General features: G+C 35.4%; 1 protein-coding gene across 1 annotated transcript in view; it reads left to right on the forward strand.

Moving 5' to 3' along the window:
- The window catches only part of LOC126889868 (dynein axonemal heavy chain 8), a 424246-nt gene that overhangs the window by 387819 nt on the left and 15748 nt on the right, over positions 1-20679 (forward strand). The window contains exons 64-66 of the mRNA XM_050658553.1: positions 9531-9720; positions 9792-9913; positions 13763-13924. Coding sequence (XP_050514510.1) covers positions 9531-9720; positions 9792-9913; positions 13763-13924 — 474 coding nt within the window. The remainder of the gene's footprint in view (positions 1-9530; positions 9721-9791; positions 9914-13762; positions 13925-20679) is intronic.

A 20679-nucleotide genomic window follows, 5' to 3' on the forward strand; every position in this document is an offset into this window, starting at 1 on the left:
CTCTGGCCCTGGGCTCGAGTGAATACGCTCTACCGAACTCTACCTAGCGTTCACATACGGCTCCAAGAACAAGTGCGAGTAAGGGGTACAGACTAATCACGAGAAAGGCTTTCAACGAGGGACCAACCAGCAGCAGGGTAAACTGCACACATCAGGTAATTATAGCCACTGTCTAAACGCCGGAAAAGCACGGAGGGGTAGACAAGCCACCTTTATCCCTGAGGTTTACCCCCCAGAACACCTTGAGGCTGAGGTGCCCTCCGGTCGCCAGACTAGCTTCCTGCCCAAATCGTCATGCCTTCGTCAGTAAGGTCCGTCAGCTCTACCCGGTCGCTTCGTCCTCGGACGACGACCTCGACAAACGTTGCCACCACGTTAACCACAACAACAGCCAACCAGTTTGCCTCCTTGCAACAGGAGGGCACTGTACCTCCACCCAGCGGCTACAACCGGATAGGTATCGCGAGGTCTATTTCCACATGGAGCAGGAAGATGCCACTAACCCGTTTCTGCAGCGATATGCATGCGACTTTCCGCCTATGAAACCAGCACAGGCTGGTTCTCAGCGTCAGAGCACTCAGGTTAAGCAGGGTGCTATCCCAAAAATACCCAAAACGTCCACTCAAGCATCTTCTCAACAATCATCTCAACAACAATCCACGCAACAACAACCCACGCAACAACAAGCATCCATCAGCGCAAACAATCCACAAGAACCTAACGACTTCGTCTTCCAAAGAAGACAACTAAAACAAATGTCATATGCCAATACCGCAGCTAATCCTCGCCCAAAAAATCAAAAAAATCAAAACGTCATCAATGCCATCAATGATCCGACTCTGTCCGAGTACCTCATCAAAGATCTTCCAAAAGATCTATGCAATAAACGCACCTTCTTTCGGCAAATAAATGCCACCACTCTTCTAGCCAATAAGATCCATTCATGTAAAGTTCTTTCTCATGGCATCGCACACCTGCGACTTTTTAATCCAATAAATGCAGAGGAAATAGAAAAAGCAATCCGCAAAGCAACTGGCCAAACTATGGTTACGGTTCACAGCCGTAGCAAAAACCCAAACACTTCCTCTAGAGAGCCCACTTACCTCCTCTGCATTACCGGTATCGATGTGGATTATTCTGAGAAGGAAGTCACCGAATTGCTCACCGAACAACAGTTCCCAGTCGAGAAACTGTGGAGGGTCAGGTCCTACAAACTAGGCAAGGACTCTAAGGTGATCAAGGTGGTGACTAAATCCTTAGAGAAGTTCACATCAGCATTGAGCCGAGGCATAACTCTTGACGGAGAAATTTATAATGCCGAGCTTCCACATGGCTCCGATCCTACTATCCCTACCCCAAAATACTGCAGCAAATGTTGCATTAACGAACACTCTATTGACGAATGCCCTCAAAAGCATTCGTCTGCCCCCACTGCGGCGGCAATCATAAATCCAGCGCCTGCACAAAACAGCAGGAACCCAAATGCCCGAATTGCAGTGGTGACCACCCTGCATATTCCAATAAGTGTCCACAAAGACACACTATCCCCTCCGCCCAACACGAAATACAGCCACTATCGATCGAAAGATCATTCCCTCCTTTTGAACTCCCAACTGAAACGAAGAACATCCTGTCGATCCAGACTGCTCTGCTGCTGAACCTGTTGCCGGAACTTCGCGAGCATATCGCAGCAATCACGGCTAATCTAATTAGCCAAGTCTACGACCACTCGACAGTGGTCCACGGGTACGGAAGCAATGTCACGGTGACATTCCGCTCCAACCACTAGACACCCTCCCTTATGGATTTCACCCTAGGCCCAGTCAACTGTCAGGGTCTCTCCAAAAAGAGACCCCTCATCAAGAATATCCTGTCGAAGCACAACATCCAGATCCTCGCACTCACAGATACTCTGTCGAAAAGCGATCCACACTTCGCAGAATATTCGATCATCCATCGAAACCGCTGTCAGGTTTCACGTGGGAATGGTATTCTCGTGAAACACGGAATACCGCACACCACACACACATTCCCACAAAATTTTCGTCCACCTGACGTGGACTTCCTGGCAATTGACGTGCATATCCCCAATAACGAAACCCTCACGATAGTCTCTTACCACAAACTCCCGGGTCAGCCACTCATCAGGCACTTGCTTGAGTATTTTTCGACGCTTAGCAAGGCCGTGCTGATGGGAGAACTAAATTGTAGACACACACAGTTTGGTGATCACCGTTCAAACCCAGAAGGCATCCGCCTCACGGATTATCTACTAGACCTTCCCATCTCAAGAATCACCAACAGTGAATACACGTTTTTGAACGCCAATGGGGCCTCTATTGTCGACCACATCCTAGTTACTAGTAACATTCTGGATCGGTTCGGGGATAGATGCCACATGGGCGATTCAATAACGTCAGACCACGTACCACATCTTGTCGACACCGACATACTAATTCCAAAACAACCAAACCCTCCAAGATCTATAAGAGACTATCGTCACGCTAACTGGACTGAATTCCAAAATTTCATCACTCAAAATCTCCCTATGTTAGGCGAACTCGACAATAACGATAGTATCGACACCAGTGCAACCGAAATTGAGAACTTCATCACTGAGGCGATCACGCACGCAATCCCACTTAAACAAATAACCTATACATCACCGGCACTTCCACAATACATCATTGTCAAAATCCAACAAAAAAGACGTCTTCTACGTCAATACAAGGCCAACAGAAATCCACTAATCAAAACAGAGTACAACCGAATCTGTGCCAGGATAAAGAGGGAGATATCTGACCTAACGGCTCGCCGGTGGGAAGATACTACCTCAAAACTGGACTACAGAGACGGAGGTAAATTCTGGCAGAAATTTAAAGTCCTAACAAAACAAAAACTATCTCAACCATCCCATCTGTTGGTCAACAATCACATAGTCAATTCCCCAGAAGGGAAAGCTGAAGCATTCAGAAATTCGCTTCAAAACAATTTTCAAACTCCAGACAACCCGAACTTTGATCGCTTATTTAAATTCAACACAGAATACATAGTAAATGTTACTCTCAACCACCACATTCCAGTCTATGATCCTATCATGGACCCCCTCACAAACAGGGAAACGGAGAGCTTTTGCCAAATAGGCAAAAACAGCGCTCCCGGACCTGATGGCATCAACCGAAGGTGCCTCAAAAAACTTCCAGAGAGTATCATCCCTCTTCTAACTAAAATATTCAATGCATGTCTCAAAAACAGCCACTTTCTTACTCCTTGGAAAGTGGCCAATACCATCATGCTTTTGAAAAAAGGCAAACCCCCAACCGACGTGGAATCCTATAGACCAATCTCTTTAATCAACACTCTGAGTAAGGTTCTTGAGCTAATCCTAAAATAGAGGCTCAATGACTTTCTCGAAAACCACAATATCATACCAAAATTCCAATACGGATTCCAGTCAGGTAGATCTACTAAACATGCATTAATAGATTTCACTACTAAAGTTACTCAAACCATCAACGATGGTTCATTCGCCATAGCCAAATTCCTGGATATGCAGAAGGCTTTCGATCAGGTCTGGCATGACGGGCTTGTTCGGAAACTTCTGGACATCGGGCTACCATTACAATTTCCAAAATTGTACACACATACCTCCACAACCGAACTGTCAGAGTGAAAATAGGCGATCAAAAGTCCACCCCCTTCACTCCACAAGCTGGAGTTCCCCAGGGTTCAGTCCTAGCACCGCTGTTGTACATCATCTACAACAGCGACATCACTAACCAAAATATCCCAGGTACTCGGCTGTTTCTCTATGCAGACGACACGACTCTGCTCACAACAACCTCTCGATACAACCCAAGACTCCTCTTCAGAAGAGCCCAGGCTCTGTTGGACGGGGTCGGCGAATGGTGTTGTAAGTGGAGAGTCACGCTGAACGCGAACAAAACAACAACAATTGTGTTTCGCGCCCCTTCTGTGTCATATAGAATCATAATTAATGAAGACGACCAATATCCACTGAGACTGTTGGGAGAAAGGCTTGTTGTTAGCCCAACTGCGAACTATTTGGGAGTACTGTTCACCAGGACTCTCAACTGGGACGCAGATCTAAAGGCAACTTTAGATAGGGTAAGGAACAGGGCCAGACTTCTCAACCCTCTCTCGGGAAAAATTGGCAAGACACACAAGAAGACTCTCATTCACACTTACAAGACCTTTATTCGACCCGTCATGGAGTACAAATCATGCATCTACTCTCTTTGTGCTAGATCAAAACAAGAGAGGTTGTTGAGGGCAGAACGTAGAATCTTGCGTAGATGCAACTATGAGCACTGGCGATACCCCTCAAACGAAATCCATAACATCTCAAACATCCCCAAAATCACCGAGAGAATAAACCCTCTAAACAGGAACTTCACAATCAAAGTAATCAACGGCCCCCCCTCCGACACACAAGAATCTCTCAAATGTTCCTGTTCATCTTCCGGCCACGTACTCTGCCGAACGCCCAAACACAAAAAGATTCATTTACCGTCTGCTCTAATGCAAACATGCATTGACGAACTCCCGGCAGAGTACGAAAACATCCTTGAGGCTACTCCGTTAGCCTTCCGTACCCACCTATAACATATCCTCTTCCCTACCCCGAAAAGGGAGAAGTTGGTTTTTTGCGGTTTTCCAACTTCATTGCACAATTATACCTGTTCGTCCCAAGAAAATAGCCGCAACTATTTTCTCCACTCGAACGCTCACTGTCCACGCTACGCTCAAAAGCCACCTCCTGACCGCCCACGAGGGACGCAGGTTCGCCTGTCGTTGTACAATGGTTTCTAGGGAGACTGGTCGAGAGCAAAGCTCGGACAGTACACGTAAATGTCTATGGAACCAACAACAATCCATCAAAACTTTCTTCTCTGTTGACTTTTAGCCTTCTGGACACCACCGTCCGGCATAACCAAGGAAAAACACAGGATACGACACTTGCCCCAGTGTGTTTTTCGGACTGTTTGCTTTTACTGCCACACAATACATTCACGACAAACCCTGAAGAGGACAAAATCCTAAACGGGGACGCACATTGAACGCATTTCTTCTTAGCAATTATCTAGACAAGCAAATCAAACAATGTGTCTGGCTGACAGTTCACAAATGTTCAAAGATTGTTGTATGGTATATACAGATGCATCAAAAAATATTGAAGGTGTGGGGTGTGCCTATTGGGATAGCAGTAATAAAATTAGTAAAATCTTCAAACTAAATTCTATTATGAGTATATACACAGCTGAATTAATAGCGATAATGGAAGCACTAAAATATTTATCTAATATAAATCATTCAAAGTTTATAATTTATAGTGACAGTAAAAGTCCTCTAAGTAAAATTAGTGCTATAAATCCTAAATCAATTGAATTATTTATAATAAATAAAATTAAAGAACTTCAGCAACAAGGAAAGTGTGTTAAGTTAGCATGGGTTAAAAGCCACTGTGGAATAACTGGAAATGAAATGGTAGATGAATTGGCTAAAAACGCGGTGACAAAAGGAGTATTAACACATTATCTTTGTACGTCTAGAGATATTGAATCAGATTTATTCAAAGAGCTTAAGAAAGAAGGAAAGAAAGGTATATTGATGAGAACATAAATACAGGGAACCACTATAGATCAATCAGAAACTATATAACAAATAAACCTTGGTTTTCTAAAATGGAGTCGACAGAGGATATGACAAGAACCATAATATGCAGAATGAGATTTAACCACTGTCTTACACCATCATATATATTTAAACTTAAACTTTAACTACCCGCGCATCAAGTTATAACATAACTACACGTGTGGCGTACTTCATACGCCATAAGAAAATACACTTAAAAACAGCGGATTTGTTTATTTTTTTTTTTTTTTTGAAAAAATACACTTAGTTTTTTGTTATAAACCTTATTCCACATCAGCGAGTACTTGGAGTTTCTTCTCAGTAAGCCAATTGGGATTTATAACTGGAATCATGGAATAACTGGAATCATGGAATAACTGGATTCCATGATAAATAAAATAACTAATAAAAAATTTTTTGAAATGTGATTTTTTACAGGAGAGTGTATTGTTTATAAAGAAAAATATATTTTGTGCCATAATGACTAAAAAACAATTAAAATATGTACTTATATTACGACTTATTTTGATATAATCGTGGCGTACATTGTCCACCACCGGAAACAACAAATAACAAACTGTAAATTACGATCTTCCCAGAACGCCGATTATAACGAAACTAAAACCAAATTGTAAAGCACATTCCAGTGATAGGTTAGAGAGATAAACAAGGTCAAAAGTTAAATTTTTTTAAATATATTTGCAGTAGAATTCTTATATCTGGCGTACAAAATACGCCAGCGCGTGTAGTTAAAGGTTAATATAGCTGATAGCCCTCAATGTATTTGTGGTCAGTTTGGTAACCTACAACACAAAATTTTGACCTGTTCTCTTATTTCTAATAAAGTTAATATGTTTTTAAATTCACTGTATTCTTTGACTGATGTCCACCATCCCATTAATTTCAATTATTTATTAATATTAGAAAATAATGAGTTGGTATACCGACTATTGTATAAACATATTTTAGATATTAAACTTAAATTGTAATTGTAAAATATAGAGTAAGTTTTTCTTGTAAATTGTTACATATAAAAAGAAAAAAGAAAAAAAAAATATAAATAAAAAAAAAATAAAAATTTGTCTATTTTACGTCCCAATAGCTATTGAACTAAATTTTCTTCGTTATTGATAGGTATTTTATGGACTTACGGTCTTTTAATATTTATTTTTCTTGATATAGTAGTCATGTTGTGACTGGCTGATTGACATAGAGTCCATGCCATTGAAAAAAAAAACTACTGTTCTGCTATCATGAAATCAGGTTGACAGAACATGCTATGACTTAAAAATAGAGCAATAAATTTTTTCTTGGAACATTAAATTTACAATTATTTCAGAGAATAATCTGGTACTCAATTACTTGATGATTTACGAATTTTTAACTACTATTCTGCTAGCTTAAAATCAAGTTAAAATTAAATTTGCATTTAATTTAGAAATGCTCTGGTTAGGGGAGTGCAATTAGAACGAAAAGATACAATGTTTCGGAAAAAATCAAACAAGGTTATATTTTTCTAAAACTTTTTTTGTTAGTTTATAAATATGTTAAAGTAAAAAGTTCTACTCACAAATTTAATTGTTTAAACAATAACAATTGTTTTGTATGAATAATGTTAAGAATATGGGTGAATTCAACATTTTATTTTGATAAAAAATGTTTTTATTTTAGTTTTGATTATGCTGAACCCGAATCTGACATTACAATTTGCAAATTCAAAATGGCGGATTCAAAATGGCGGATTTTCCTAAAAATCCTTAAAAAGTAGTTGTAAAATCCGAATTTTTTTTATAAAACGTGTTTGTTTACATATATGTGGATATTTTTGAGAGGTTGCTAAACCTGAATCAAATTTTGATAATTTAAATTATAAAATGGCAGATCCAAAATGGCGGATAACTTAAAAAATAGTTGTAAAATCATAATTTCTTTACAAAATGTATTTATTTCTACATATTATATTTATTTTTGAGAGCTTTGATAAACCTAACTTAAATGTTAACATTATAAACTATAAAATGGCGGATCCAAAATGCGGATTTTCTAAAAAGAACATAAAAAAGAACATTTTTCTAAAACATGTATGTCTTTATTTTTAACAGGTTGTTGAATCTGAATTAAAGATTAAAAATTTAAATTTCAAAATGGCGGATCCAAAGTGGCGGATATTTAAATGAAAAACAAGTAGAATCCAATCAAACAAATATGGAATTTCATCCTTAAAAAAGATAAACAAATAATTTTCAAAATTATATTAAAAATTAAAATGTATTAGAAAGAATATTTAAAAAAAAACAAATTTTTGATTAGAAGGATATAATTACATATTGGAACATAGTTTTTAATTCCAAACAACTTTTCTTTATAAAAATTTTCGATATTGTGAAATATAAAGGTACTTTACTCTTGAGTGAAATTCGTATTTTTTGACATACCTCGTACAAAATTAACAAAATTTGATATTTAATGGTTGCATCTTATGTTATACACGATGCAGAGTATTTTATAAAGAACAACTTTTTTTCGTAAAACTGATATTAAAAAAGTTATCAATACGTTCCAAGTTTCGCAGACATACTGTATAAGAGCTAAAAAAAATTTTTTTATTGAACATTTATTATTGTTGAAGCTTATTAATAAATGTATTTTAGGTAAGTTTTACAGAAAAAAGTTTTGATCACTCTGTATATACATTTTTTCAGCTGGTAATTTTCGGTTTTTGTATTACATTTTTGTTATCTTTCTTAGTTTTCTCAAAAAGAAATTCTTTATTTCATTTTTAAACTAAAATAATTCAGTGTTTTTTAAAAATTACATCCCAAGCTTTAAAAAAATAGCAAAAAAATTGTATTAGATTTATTCAAACTTGAGTAATACCGTCTTAAATTGGTGGGAATTCTGTAAAACTACGAAGTTTTCAAAAATTACATTTTTTGAGACATCGTATTATTTGAATTAAATTTTTGAAATTTTTTTTAAATGAAACATCGTTTAGTAAATTGATTAAGAGGTAAGTTGTGCAAATTTGAGAGTTTTATAAGTAAAATTGTATTAGTTACACATTTTTAAATCATTTTAAACAAAATTCATGTAAGGCTCATTTTCCGCCCACACCGTACTTATGTCCATACATTTTATTTCTTTTTATTGTAACCATAAGATAGCTTATTTCATCTTCTTTCATGTCCAATTTGTAAAATTTCTTTTGATCTATTAGTTAAAGAAATACATTTAAAAAACTCAACCGTGCACTTCTTCCAACGCTAGTTTACAGTGCGCCAATGTGTGTGAGAAGGGTGACTTTAGCGTTATAAATAAAAAATTACAGAAGCCAGAGATTTAATTTTAGAAAAATCTTTATATAAGGTTTTTTTTGTAAAATTTTCTGAATTTTTCAATGGTCAAATCAGTTTTTTTCTAAAAATTATATTTTCGAAGTTATTTAAAAAAACATCTAACTTCGCTGTTCATTTGTTTAATAAAAAATGAAGCACCCACTTCTCGAGTAGAACTTTTTGATATGTTGTTTATTAAACATTTCCTAATGAAATTACAAAAAGTTTTATCTTGTTTGATTTTTTCCGAAGTGAAAATCTAACTGCACTCCCCTAGGTAGTCAATTATAAATCGTTTATCAATTTTTTACCTACTGTTTTGCTAGCTTGAAATCAAAGTTGGCAGAACATGCGATAATTTAAAAAAAAAGAGCAATATGTACATTTTTTTTAACATTAAATTTGCTCTTTATTTACACTTAATTATGGTATAATAATAACAGTGTTCTGCTGACTTTGTTCCTCTAAGTTCTGTTCTGTTTATAAAATTGTCACTTTGCTATTGGAACAATTATTTATCTACTATCTTTTTAAATTTAGGCTCTTGGAGACGCATTAGACATGATTTACGATGCCAAAGTTCCTTCTATTTGGCTACGACCATCATGGGTAGCCAGTACCTTAGGTTTCTGGTTTACTGAACTAATAGAACGAGATAACCAATTCCGGACATGGTGCTTTACTGGCAGACCAGCATGTTTTTGGATGGCCGGCTTCTTTAATCCTCAAGGTAAGTAATAGTAATAACCTACTCTTGTATGAAAAATTGTACTGAACAATTTAAACATCCATATTTTTTAGGATTTCTAACCGCAATGAAGCAGGAAGTAGCAAGGGCTCATAAAGGATGGGCTTTAGATAATGTTAAATTATTTAATGAAGTTACCAAATTAAATCGAGAAGAAATATTGCAAGGACCAGTGGTAAGTCAACAGACGATATTTTTTGCATTTTTTGAATGTGCTCGTATCAGAACGATATATATACACACACACACTTGCTCGTATCAACCCCAGCCCCGGGGAACATGTGTGTTCCAATGGAAAAGTGGAACCCACATGTCCGAAGATCAAACCGGTCACACTCCGTAATGGAGTGGTACCTATCTGACCCCCAAGCTATACCTCCACCCCTCCCCAGCGAAGGACATACCGAATGGGGAGGCGTTGATCTTAATGTTACTTTGGATGCCCTGGGTAATGGGACATCCTATGTATTACTTCATGTGGTTAAGCCACCTGGTTTTAGGGGTAGCTAGAAGAGCTTTTCTCCCTATTAATGACTAAGTTAATTTTTTACTTTACTAAAAAAATGTGTACCGGACATCAAGGCACCAATCTAAATCGGTGTCTTGCTATCCAGACCGTGTGTGCTCGATCACTCAGCCGGCGAATTGGCAAAATAAATTTTGTTCTCCTCGACGGCTGAGCGCCCGAAAGGTGTGGCCATCAAGCCCACGTCTGTCGGTACGTGACCTCGATGCTCACAATCCGCGGCTATGGTCCATTTGACCTACCTGAAGGGCGATATTTGTGTTTCGACATGTGGTTATCTCAATTTTTCATTCTTAAGGGTTTCCTCTATTGGGGCCGTGCAAGTTCGGCAAAGCGACCCCTATTTCTACGCTCTATACTAAAATTCGCAATTTTAATTATATTGGCCAATTATATTAGTCCTGGTTCCTGGATAATTGTCAAGGCCATAGTCCAAAAAAAATAATGAGAAGAAAAAATAAGATTCAGGTTATGTTATGAAAACGTCAACAATTGCATGTAGTAAATAAAATTAGTTATTAAAATGCAGTACTGCAAGCAAAATCAAATTAATTAAATTTACCTTTATATAATAATTGCATATCATATCAATATTGTGGAGCAATACATAATTTTTCTGCTTCATTGACAGAAGGTATGAAATATACGTCAATTTGACAATTTCAATTGACAATATGAATTATTTAAGATAGTTGCAATATTTCTCCGCGACTCGCGCAGGGTCGTTTCTCGTTTCCCCTTCCAAGTACCTACTTGCACACCGCGAATATCCAGCTAACTGCTATCTAGGCCGTCTATGTACCGTTCTTTGGTTTTCGTCGTAGTTAGTCAATTCTCTTAATAATCTGCTAGGATGGTTTCTGATATTATTAAATATTTCATGTGCTCTTTCGTCTATCATTCTCAGGACTTTCTTTTGTTGCGTATGTCCAAATACGTATCTTAATGGGATATATGTAGGTATATTCAAAGCTTCCCTGATCATGTGTTTTTGGATGGTTTGTATTTTTTTCTTGTTGGTTTTACACGTGTGCCCCTGCCGTGTTGTACACGTGTGCCGTGTGTAAAGGTCAGCCTTTTTTCCAACATTACGCCTAGGTATTTGGCTTGATTTGACCATTCAATTTGGGCATCAAATAGGGATAGTACCTCATTTGGTCTGCCTCTTCTTTTTTGGTACATAACGGCCTGTGTTTTGTCAGGATTGACAGCTATTTTCCACTGCACACACCATTCTTGTAGTTCTTCAAGAGCTCTTTGTAGATGTCTTGTTGCAAAATCTGGGTGGGTACTGCTAAAAGCTATCGCTGTATCATCTGCATATAGACTTAGCAACGATCTGGGTTCAGTTGGGGTGTCTGCCGTATATATGGTATATAGATATGGCGACAACACTGCCCCCTGTGGCACACCAGCCTCCATGGTCCCAACTTCGGACAGGGTTGGCCCTGTCCGAACTCTGAACCTCCTGTTGGCTAGGTATGACGAGAGAAGACACGTCATCGCCTCACTATAACCATATTGGTTCATTTTATACAGCAGGCCGTCGTGCCAGACCCTGTCAAATGCTTTACTGACGTTTAGAAAGGCGGCCGATATTTCTTTTCGTTGAACCCTTTCGTGATATATTCTGCTAACCTCAGCACTTGAAGTTCACACGAGTGCTCGGATCTGAATCCGAACTGTGCTTCAGATATTGTTCCGATTGCTTCAGATTCTTCTTTTAGCCTAACTAATATGACCCGCTCTGCGATTTTGCTTAATGCTGATAATAAGCTTATCGGTCGATAATTCTGTGGAAATGTGCCATTTTTTCCTGGTTTTTCAATTATGATTACGTGAGCCTCTTTCCATCTGTCAGGAAAATGTCTTAGTCTTAAGATGTTGTTTATTAAATTTGTTATGTACACTATGGCTTTTCCTGGCAGATTTTTCAGAGCTCTGTTTGCAATCTTGTCCGGTCCTGGAGCTTTTTTAGCATTAGTACGCTTGATCAGCTGTCTGACCTCTTTAGGGGAGGTGTGTGTAATACCTATAATGCCCTGTCTTCTTTTTAGAATTCTGCATCTTCGTTCGACTTCTTCTGTGAAGTCTAGATCTTCATCGGGATGATAGTTTTCCCTACATTCTCTTTCTAGCGTATTTTTCATTACATCCGCTTTATCTTCTTCTGTGTACACAATTCCATTTTCACCGTGTAAAGGAGGGATTGGTTTTTTATCTTTTCTAAGTATTTTAGATAGCTTCCAGAACGCGGATTTATTTGGGTTTAGTTGCTGGATATAGTTGTCTCAGTTTTCATTTCGATGATCGTCTAATTGTTTTTTGACTTCCCTATTTAGTTCATTAGCAATTCTTTTGTCCTCTGGGTTTCTTGTTCTGTTGGCTCTTCTTCTTTTCCTGTTTTTCTCGTTTATCAGTTCTTTCAGCTCATTGCTGATTTAAATTAATATATATATATATATATATATTGAATTATTATAATTAATTATAATTAATTAATATAATTAATATTGAACGATATATATATAAATTAATTAAACCAAAGTTCGGAAGCAACTCACATAACTTATTAATTGGCAGTGTCATAGGTTTTCTCCAGATCTATAAACATACAGTGAGTTATTTAACACGTTGATGGACAGTACGTCAAATGTATATACAAGTGTTGTGACACTATATGTATTTTGCAAAGTTGAATAAGGAAAAATGCAACATCTATAGACGTTGTGTCACATTACATCAATCAAAATTAGACGTCTATAGACGTTCTGTCCGTCAACGTGTTAATTTCTGTCAACTTGTTTTTATACCAGTTTTTGTAGTACGAATTTATTTCCCAAATAGGACTCACCAATGCTAAAACTTTGGTCTTCGATGTCTGGTAAATATTTTCAATTCTTTGTTCAGCTTTATCATACAGCATCCCTATAGAAATGGTTACGCTAATAAATCTACAATTACTGCAGGTTTTTACAGCCTTTCTTATATCGAACTGATAAATAATTTCTGCCTATCTTTTGGCTATATCTCTTTCAGAACGGCGTTAGCCAGGCCATCACCGTCAACGGCGACTATAGGTTAATTATTTCCAACTTTTTTGGCTTTAAATTGATGATATGGGTACCAACGACATATGGTTTCAACATGAGAAATTTGAGGTTTGACCTCTCTAGACAATTTTTTCTCGGGTTTTCGAAGTTGCAGTTCTATGAGTATTAAGCTATATTTCAAAGCAGCCCTCACAACCAATCTAACCTATGCCGTTGGTCAAATCGTGCCTAATTTATGCGCCAGAATCATGGAAAATTGGACATATCAGATATGCGCCACCCATCAAGACATGTCAGACATTTAAACGATGTTATATTTAATACAGCAGGCCTTCTAGAGGCATTTTAAACTAATATAAATTTAAATATATCAGCATCTCACCTCCCTCATCAAAAATTTATACCATGCATTCTTAATATCTTAATAAAATCTTAATTTTTGTAGGAAGGTGTCTTCGTCTATGGACTCTTCTTAGATGGAGCTGGTTGGGATAAAAAACATTCTCGTCTAGCCGAATCTATCAATAAAGTGCTATATACACTAGTGCCAGTGGTCCATATTTATGCATTATACAATGTCGAGATTAAAACAACCACCCTTTATGTAGTAAGTCCAAAACAACATTAATGTTTTGCTTGTGGATATTTCTTGTTTTGTCAGTGTAATTTAGAATAGTCCAATTTAAAGGCCAATAATTGGTCCTATAACTTTTAATTACTGTAATTACAGTACAAAGATATTATGTTGTTAATTGTTGATTATCGGCATCAAGAATGCGAGGTTCAGGTTAATTACATTCCTTATTGCTTGTTGTATTTTGCAACTTTATATAAATATTAAGTGGGAACTATATTTCTATGTCGTCTACAACTAGCCCGATCTAATTGACAGTAGAACGAAACAAATTAGAAGAGTTCACCAATCCATCGCAATTAAGATTAGATTAAGCAACTTTGACGCTAAAGTTCGCAGTTACCGTCTGAAATTTGTAGTCATTGATTGTGAGAATCCTGCCTTAAGAGCATCTCCAGCAATACCTTCTGCAAATGAAACATCGTACCTAATATTTCGCTCTTCATAATAATATGATGTACAATACCATCAAGACCATGGTTTGCAATGACAACTCTTCCAAAATACGCAGTGAGACAAATATGCCGTTTAAGATTTAACCATGCATTGATTCCAACATATCTACATAAAATTCATTTAAGAGACAATCCATATTGTCAATGTGGAGAAATAGGTGATGCTGAACATATGATTTTAAATTGCCCTCTAATACAAATAAATATAAATATGTTTATAAGTAAATTATACAGTTGTAAAAATATAACACACCCAATAAATTTAACATATATATTATCACAAATTAATAATACAGAATTAATGCAATTATTTATAGAACATATTAAAAATATAAAAATTATATTATAAACTAACTAACGTAAAGATCGAAATTAAAATCTATTATAATATATAAGTAAACCTGTGTTTTGCCTGATGTGGTGTTCCCACTGACCAGTGGTCATTCCTTATAAAGTATGTAGAATAAGTAGGATAGAAAATGTTAAGTAGATAGGTATAGGAAAATATATGTATTGTAAAATAAATGGGCAAAATTGGTAAATCGGCGAATGAGCCTTGAAGGGCCCGTAGTCATACAACTCCAAAGAAAAAAAAATAATATGATATCATGTTGCTTGATCACCATTAAATTAAATTTTCAGATAAACACCAGATATAGTCTATTCAACGAACATAAGTACGACTGTTTTGGATTATACCGACAACGAATATCTCAGTGTGCAACATGAGAAGTACGAAAGTAAATTGCTCTAATAATTATTCCAATAAACAACAATGTAATTTACAATTTACTTTCGTTATTCATATTTTGCACAGCAAAAAATTTGTTGTCACGATAATCCAAAACGGTCGTATATTCGTGGAATCAAGCATTAAAAATGAGAGCTTCCAAAACGATGTCGAAAACCTAACGTCAACAAAGGATACAAATTACAGCTTATGGAAAGCAACTAAAAAATTAAAGCAACCCAAAGAGCATATTCCACCGATAAGGAAACCTGATGGAAGTTGCGCAAAAACAAATAAAGAGAAAGCAGAAATTTTCGCTACACATCTTGAAGCAGTTTTCAAACCTCTCTCAACAAGAGAAGATACAGATGACGAAATTATAGCGTTTCTTGATGCACAAATACCATCAGATGAGCAAATACAACATATTACACCAAATGAGGTACGGTGCATTATAAAAACAGAGCTAGACCCTAAAAAAGCTCCAGGACACGACCTATAATCACTGAAAGAATTATGAATGAACTACCGCGAAAAGGAATACTTATGTTAACCTACCTTACTAACGCCGTCATAAGACTCAAATATTTTCCTGCGCAATGGAAGGTAGCTCAAATAATACTAATCCCTAATCCTGGTAAACCTCAACACGAAACAACTTCATACCGACCAATAAGTCTACTGCCTGTCATGTCGAAAATTATGGAAAAATTACTAGCTAAGAGACTAATGAAAATTATTGCAGAAAAATAACTTCTACCGATACACCAATTTGGATTTAGGAATGGAAACATTCAACAATTGAACAGATCCATCGACTGGTAGAATTAATCCAAGACTCTTTTGAAAGTAAGCAATATTGCTCAACTGCATTCATCGATGTGAGTCAAGCTTTTGACAAGGGGTGGCATCAGGGACTACTCTATAAACTAAAAAGGGACATACCCCAGAACATGTGTGACATACTATACTCATACCTAAAAGAAAGATATTTCCAGGTAAAATATGAAGACGAGATAACCGGTCTACATCTCATAGAGGCAGGCGTTCCTCAAGGTAGCGTTCTTGGGCCGATCCTGTATCTACTATTTACCTCCGATTTGCCTACGGACAATAAAGTATATACAGCCACATTTTCAGACGATACCGCAATAATGGCGGTACATTCAGATCCCGTTGTTGTAGCAGACCAACTCCAAGAAAACCTAAATAAAGTCCAGAAATGGACTAAGAAATGGAAGATAAAACTTAACGAATCCAAATCAAGCCACATAGTATTCACTAAATGCCATAGCGATTCTCCTCAAATATCACTCAACAATGCTCCCGTTCCAACGGTAGATACTGTAAAGTACTTAGGCCTACATATGGGCAAGTGACTCACTTGGAAAACTCATCTATGGAAAAAAAGAAAACATCTTGATACCATATATAGAAAATACTATTGGTTGCTCGGAAGAAAATCCCAGTTGTCGTTGAGAAATAAATTACTAGCATACAATGCCATAATACTCAAGCCAATTTGGACGTACGGAATACAGTTGTGGGGCACTGCTTCAAAATCCAATCTAGCAATCATGGACCGGTTTCAAAACAAGGTGTTACGAGCAATAACTGATGCGCCGTGGTTTGTAAGCAACAAAGACATCCTACAAGACCTTCAAGTGCCAACTGTGAATGAAGTGATAGTGTCACACAGTGATAAATATTTACAGCGACTAGAAAACCACCCAAATGTGTTAGCGCTAAATTTATTAGACAATAGTCAACAAATCAGACGCCTTAAGCAAAAATTTCCATTAGATTTACCATTCTTAACTTAAGAAACACTAATTGTAAACGTAATTGTAATAGGTACCTACTCATGTAGAGTAAATATTTCTTGAAATATTTCTCTTCGGGTCATTGTAAATTTCAACAAATGTGTTTATGGTCTGTTTTTTTTTAGACTGATTGCACAGTAAACAAACAATAAAAAAAGAATGTGTGTACTTTGTACGCACGTAAGCAGTTATACTTCTATTATATGATTTCAACGAAATCAATATACTTTAAACAGTTTCTCTACTACTTTCCAAAAAGTTTTATTAAAACAATACCAAAAATTAAAAAAATAAAAGAATAAAACACACACAAACACATTTAAAAATGCCACAAATGATTTCTGAACAATAACTGTTGCCAAAAATTTTAACTAAATACGTATTTTCTGAAAAAAATTATATAATAATATACTTACAATCATAAAATCTATAAAAAAAAATAAAAAAATGATATAACTTGCATTGGGCTTGAACCTACTTCCCGTGTATCCCACCGTACGAGAGTCGAAGCGATTTCAAACTGCACCACCTTCGCGTATACGTCATGTGGGAGTATACACAAACTGAACAACTTTTTGACATTTTGTTTATATGAATTTTTATTAGTTTGATTTTTGTCGAATTAAAATACAACAATATACAGAGTAAGAAAACGATACATTAGATGAAAATTTGTAGAAAGTTTGTTCGTAATCAGATTATGTAAATCAAAGCATTGCCTACTAAGGGTATAGCATAGCAAGTACTAGGTAAGTACATTATTTTTTTTACATTTTCCAAATAGGTATGAAGATAATTTTTTATTGGAATACAACTGAAACATTTAGAATTACGTACCTGTGGCTTTTCAAAACTATTTAAAAAGTCACTATAATTATAAATTTGATTTTATTTCTGTCCTCACAACAATAAAAACTAATATACAACATTTTTGTTTACCGATAACCTCCATATTGAACAATTATTGACAGATCATTTCAACACCCAATCAGAGCCCGTATAAAGACTAATTAGGGAATCCAACGATCTGTCAAACTATTCCAAGATGTCTGGCGGCTGGCATGAATACATTGAAGGCATATGATAGTATAGTGTTATTTTAGTATTTTAAAGTAATTTTCGTATTTTATGTCCGTGTAAATATTGCTAAATACTTCCGTGACATAGTAAAAAATATTGCTTACGTCAATAAACTTTAATAAGTAGTTAAAAAGTTTTAATTAAGTAATTTGGAAGATTGAAGAAAGCTAGGTTAACAAATTTTATGTTTTATAAGTTTAATAAAAAATAATATTGAGCATCCCTAAAATTAGATTTTAGGTAAAATCATCGGGGTAATATATATTTTATTATTTTAGGTACCTAGTAATACCACATTGTACCTTAAATTTGAAATTTTAATTTAAATTAAATATCCAATAAAATCGCTTGTGTGCAGTGTTGCCAGAGAAATTTTTGTAAATGCACCGGAATGACTGGAATAGTGACACAAATTACTAAACCAACACATTTTGTACAAAAACTTAAAAAAAAACGTCGTTTAATATTATTTGAAGCAAATTTCTTATGTCACAAAATTTTAGGTTTTTACTTTAGGAGACTTTAGTATCGAAAGTTTGGTTGTTAACTGTATCAAATTGGTACAATTGTAACAACTCTGGCAACGCTGAATTGCCTGCCAGTCGTCCTGTCATTAAAAATCACGTGGTTTAGATTGCCTAATACCAAACTGTCGGTGTGCGCATGCGCGCAGATCAATATAAATTCACCCTGAATCTCAATCGCGCGTAAAGAAGTATAACTTCAAAAAATATTCGTGGAATAGGGTATATTAATGAAAATAATATGTTTTGTAATGCAATTATATTTTATACATAGAAAAAAATTTTCTTATCTTAGATACGAATCTGTTCTTAGCAATATAGGAATACTTGTCTTGACATTGTTTACTTTAACAACTGCTTTTGTTATCTTGACCGGTCGTAAATATTTATTTAAACGTCTTACAAATTAATTAAATGTGACAAATAAGTACCAGAATGTTGAAATAAATTTGGTTTGACCTGCTTAGCTAGCTGAGAAACAAAAATAATTGTAAGTAGACCAGCTGTGGGAGCACGCCAAATAGAATTCTATTTTAGTGACGTCACGTTGCCTAGCAACCGTCGATTCTCCCATTATAAAATTCTATTTTGTGACGTCAGCAAAATAGAATTATATTTGGCGTGCTCTGGGTCCTGTAGTGGGAGCACGCAAAATAGAATTATATTTAAATGACATCACCTTGCCTAGCAACCGTCGATTCTCCCATTGTGAAATTCGATTTTATGACGTCAACAAAATAGAATTCTGTTTGGCGTGCTCTCACCACAAGACTAATCTGTAAAAAAACGTCTATTTTTGGATGTGAGAGGTGGCATTCGGCTTTTGCAGATAAAGTTAGGTGATACCTTCAGTAATAATAATTGACTTACGCTCCTTCTCAAATATGCCCGGAACATTAATAAAAAAATTAAAATATTTAAAAATTTCGAAAAACATCGACTTTTTTCTGCTTTCTTTGCTTATAACTTTAAAACGATTCGTTTTGGAACAAAGTCGTAGAGAAATAAAATAAAGACAATTAAATTTTGTATGATATACGACTGGTCAAAAATGTCTTAAGGTATTACCTTTTCTGCAATATAGCAATAAATACAAAATAAGGGGGCGAAATACGCCTGTTGTTATTCAATGTTTCTTAACCTCTTTGGTGGCACTTAAAACCTTAGTAATTCGTTTAGAAAATTCTTATAACTTACTCAAACGGTCTACCAAATTTCATTAAAATCGACCTAATAGATTTTGCATAATAAATTTGTAATCTAAATGTTTTTAAAAAAGTTCAAATTGTTTAAAATGTTTCTGAACAAAAAGTAGACCATTTAGAACTTGGCTAGTTTTTTTACATATAAAGAGATGTTTTACTTATCTAATACACTTTACAGAATTAAAATCGGATTATTTAAGGGGCCTCAGCAATCTTTTAAATTAAAAATTTTTGGCTTATAAAAAAATAGCTTTGTTTAATAATAAAAAAAAGAATGTGTGTGTACTTTGTACGCACGTAAGAAATTATACTTCTATTATATGATTTAAACGAAATTAATATACTTTTTATTTATATTTTGTTTAAATATTAAACTAATTTATACTTACTACTTCTCAAACATTTTTATTAGAACAGTGCCAAAAATTAAAATAATAAAAGAATAAAACACACACAAACACATTAACCAAGCCACAAATGATGTCTGAACATTAATTGTCGAAAATTTTTTTAACTAAATACGTATTTTCTGAAAATACAATTATATAATAAATATACTTACAATCATAAAATGTATTAAAAAAAAACAAAAAAGAAAGTTTCTATTGGGACTCGAACCAGCGCTGATAAGAGCGGTTGGTATTGGAATTCATTCGCCTTCTCCGCTTAGCCACGGACACTATGTGTCATTATTTACGAAGATCGACTAACTAAACCGATTAAACTTGTGATATTTTGATATTTTGAAAATTGATCAAATTATTTTAATTTTGAATTGAAATGATTTAGAATTGAAAAAATACAACAAAACATAGAGTAAAAAAACAATATATTAGGTGAATATTGATAGAAATTTTGATGGTAATCAAATTTTATAAATAAAAGTATTACATACTATGTATTTTGGCAGA

The sequence above is a fragment of the Diabrotica virgifera genome, chromosome 8, assembly GCF_917563875.1.
Source record: "Diabrotica virgifera virgifera chromosome 8, PGI_DIABVI_V3a".
In the NCBI taxonomy this organism is placed as follows: Eukaryota; Metazoa; Arthropoda; class Insecta; order Coleoptera; family Chrysomelidae; genus Diabrotica; species Diabrotica virgifera.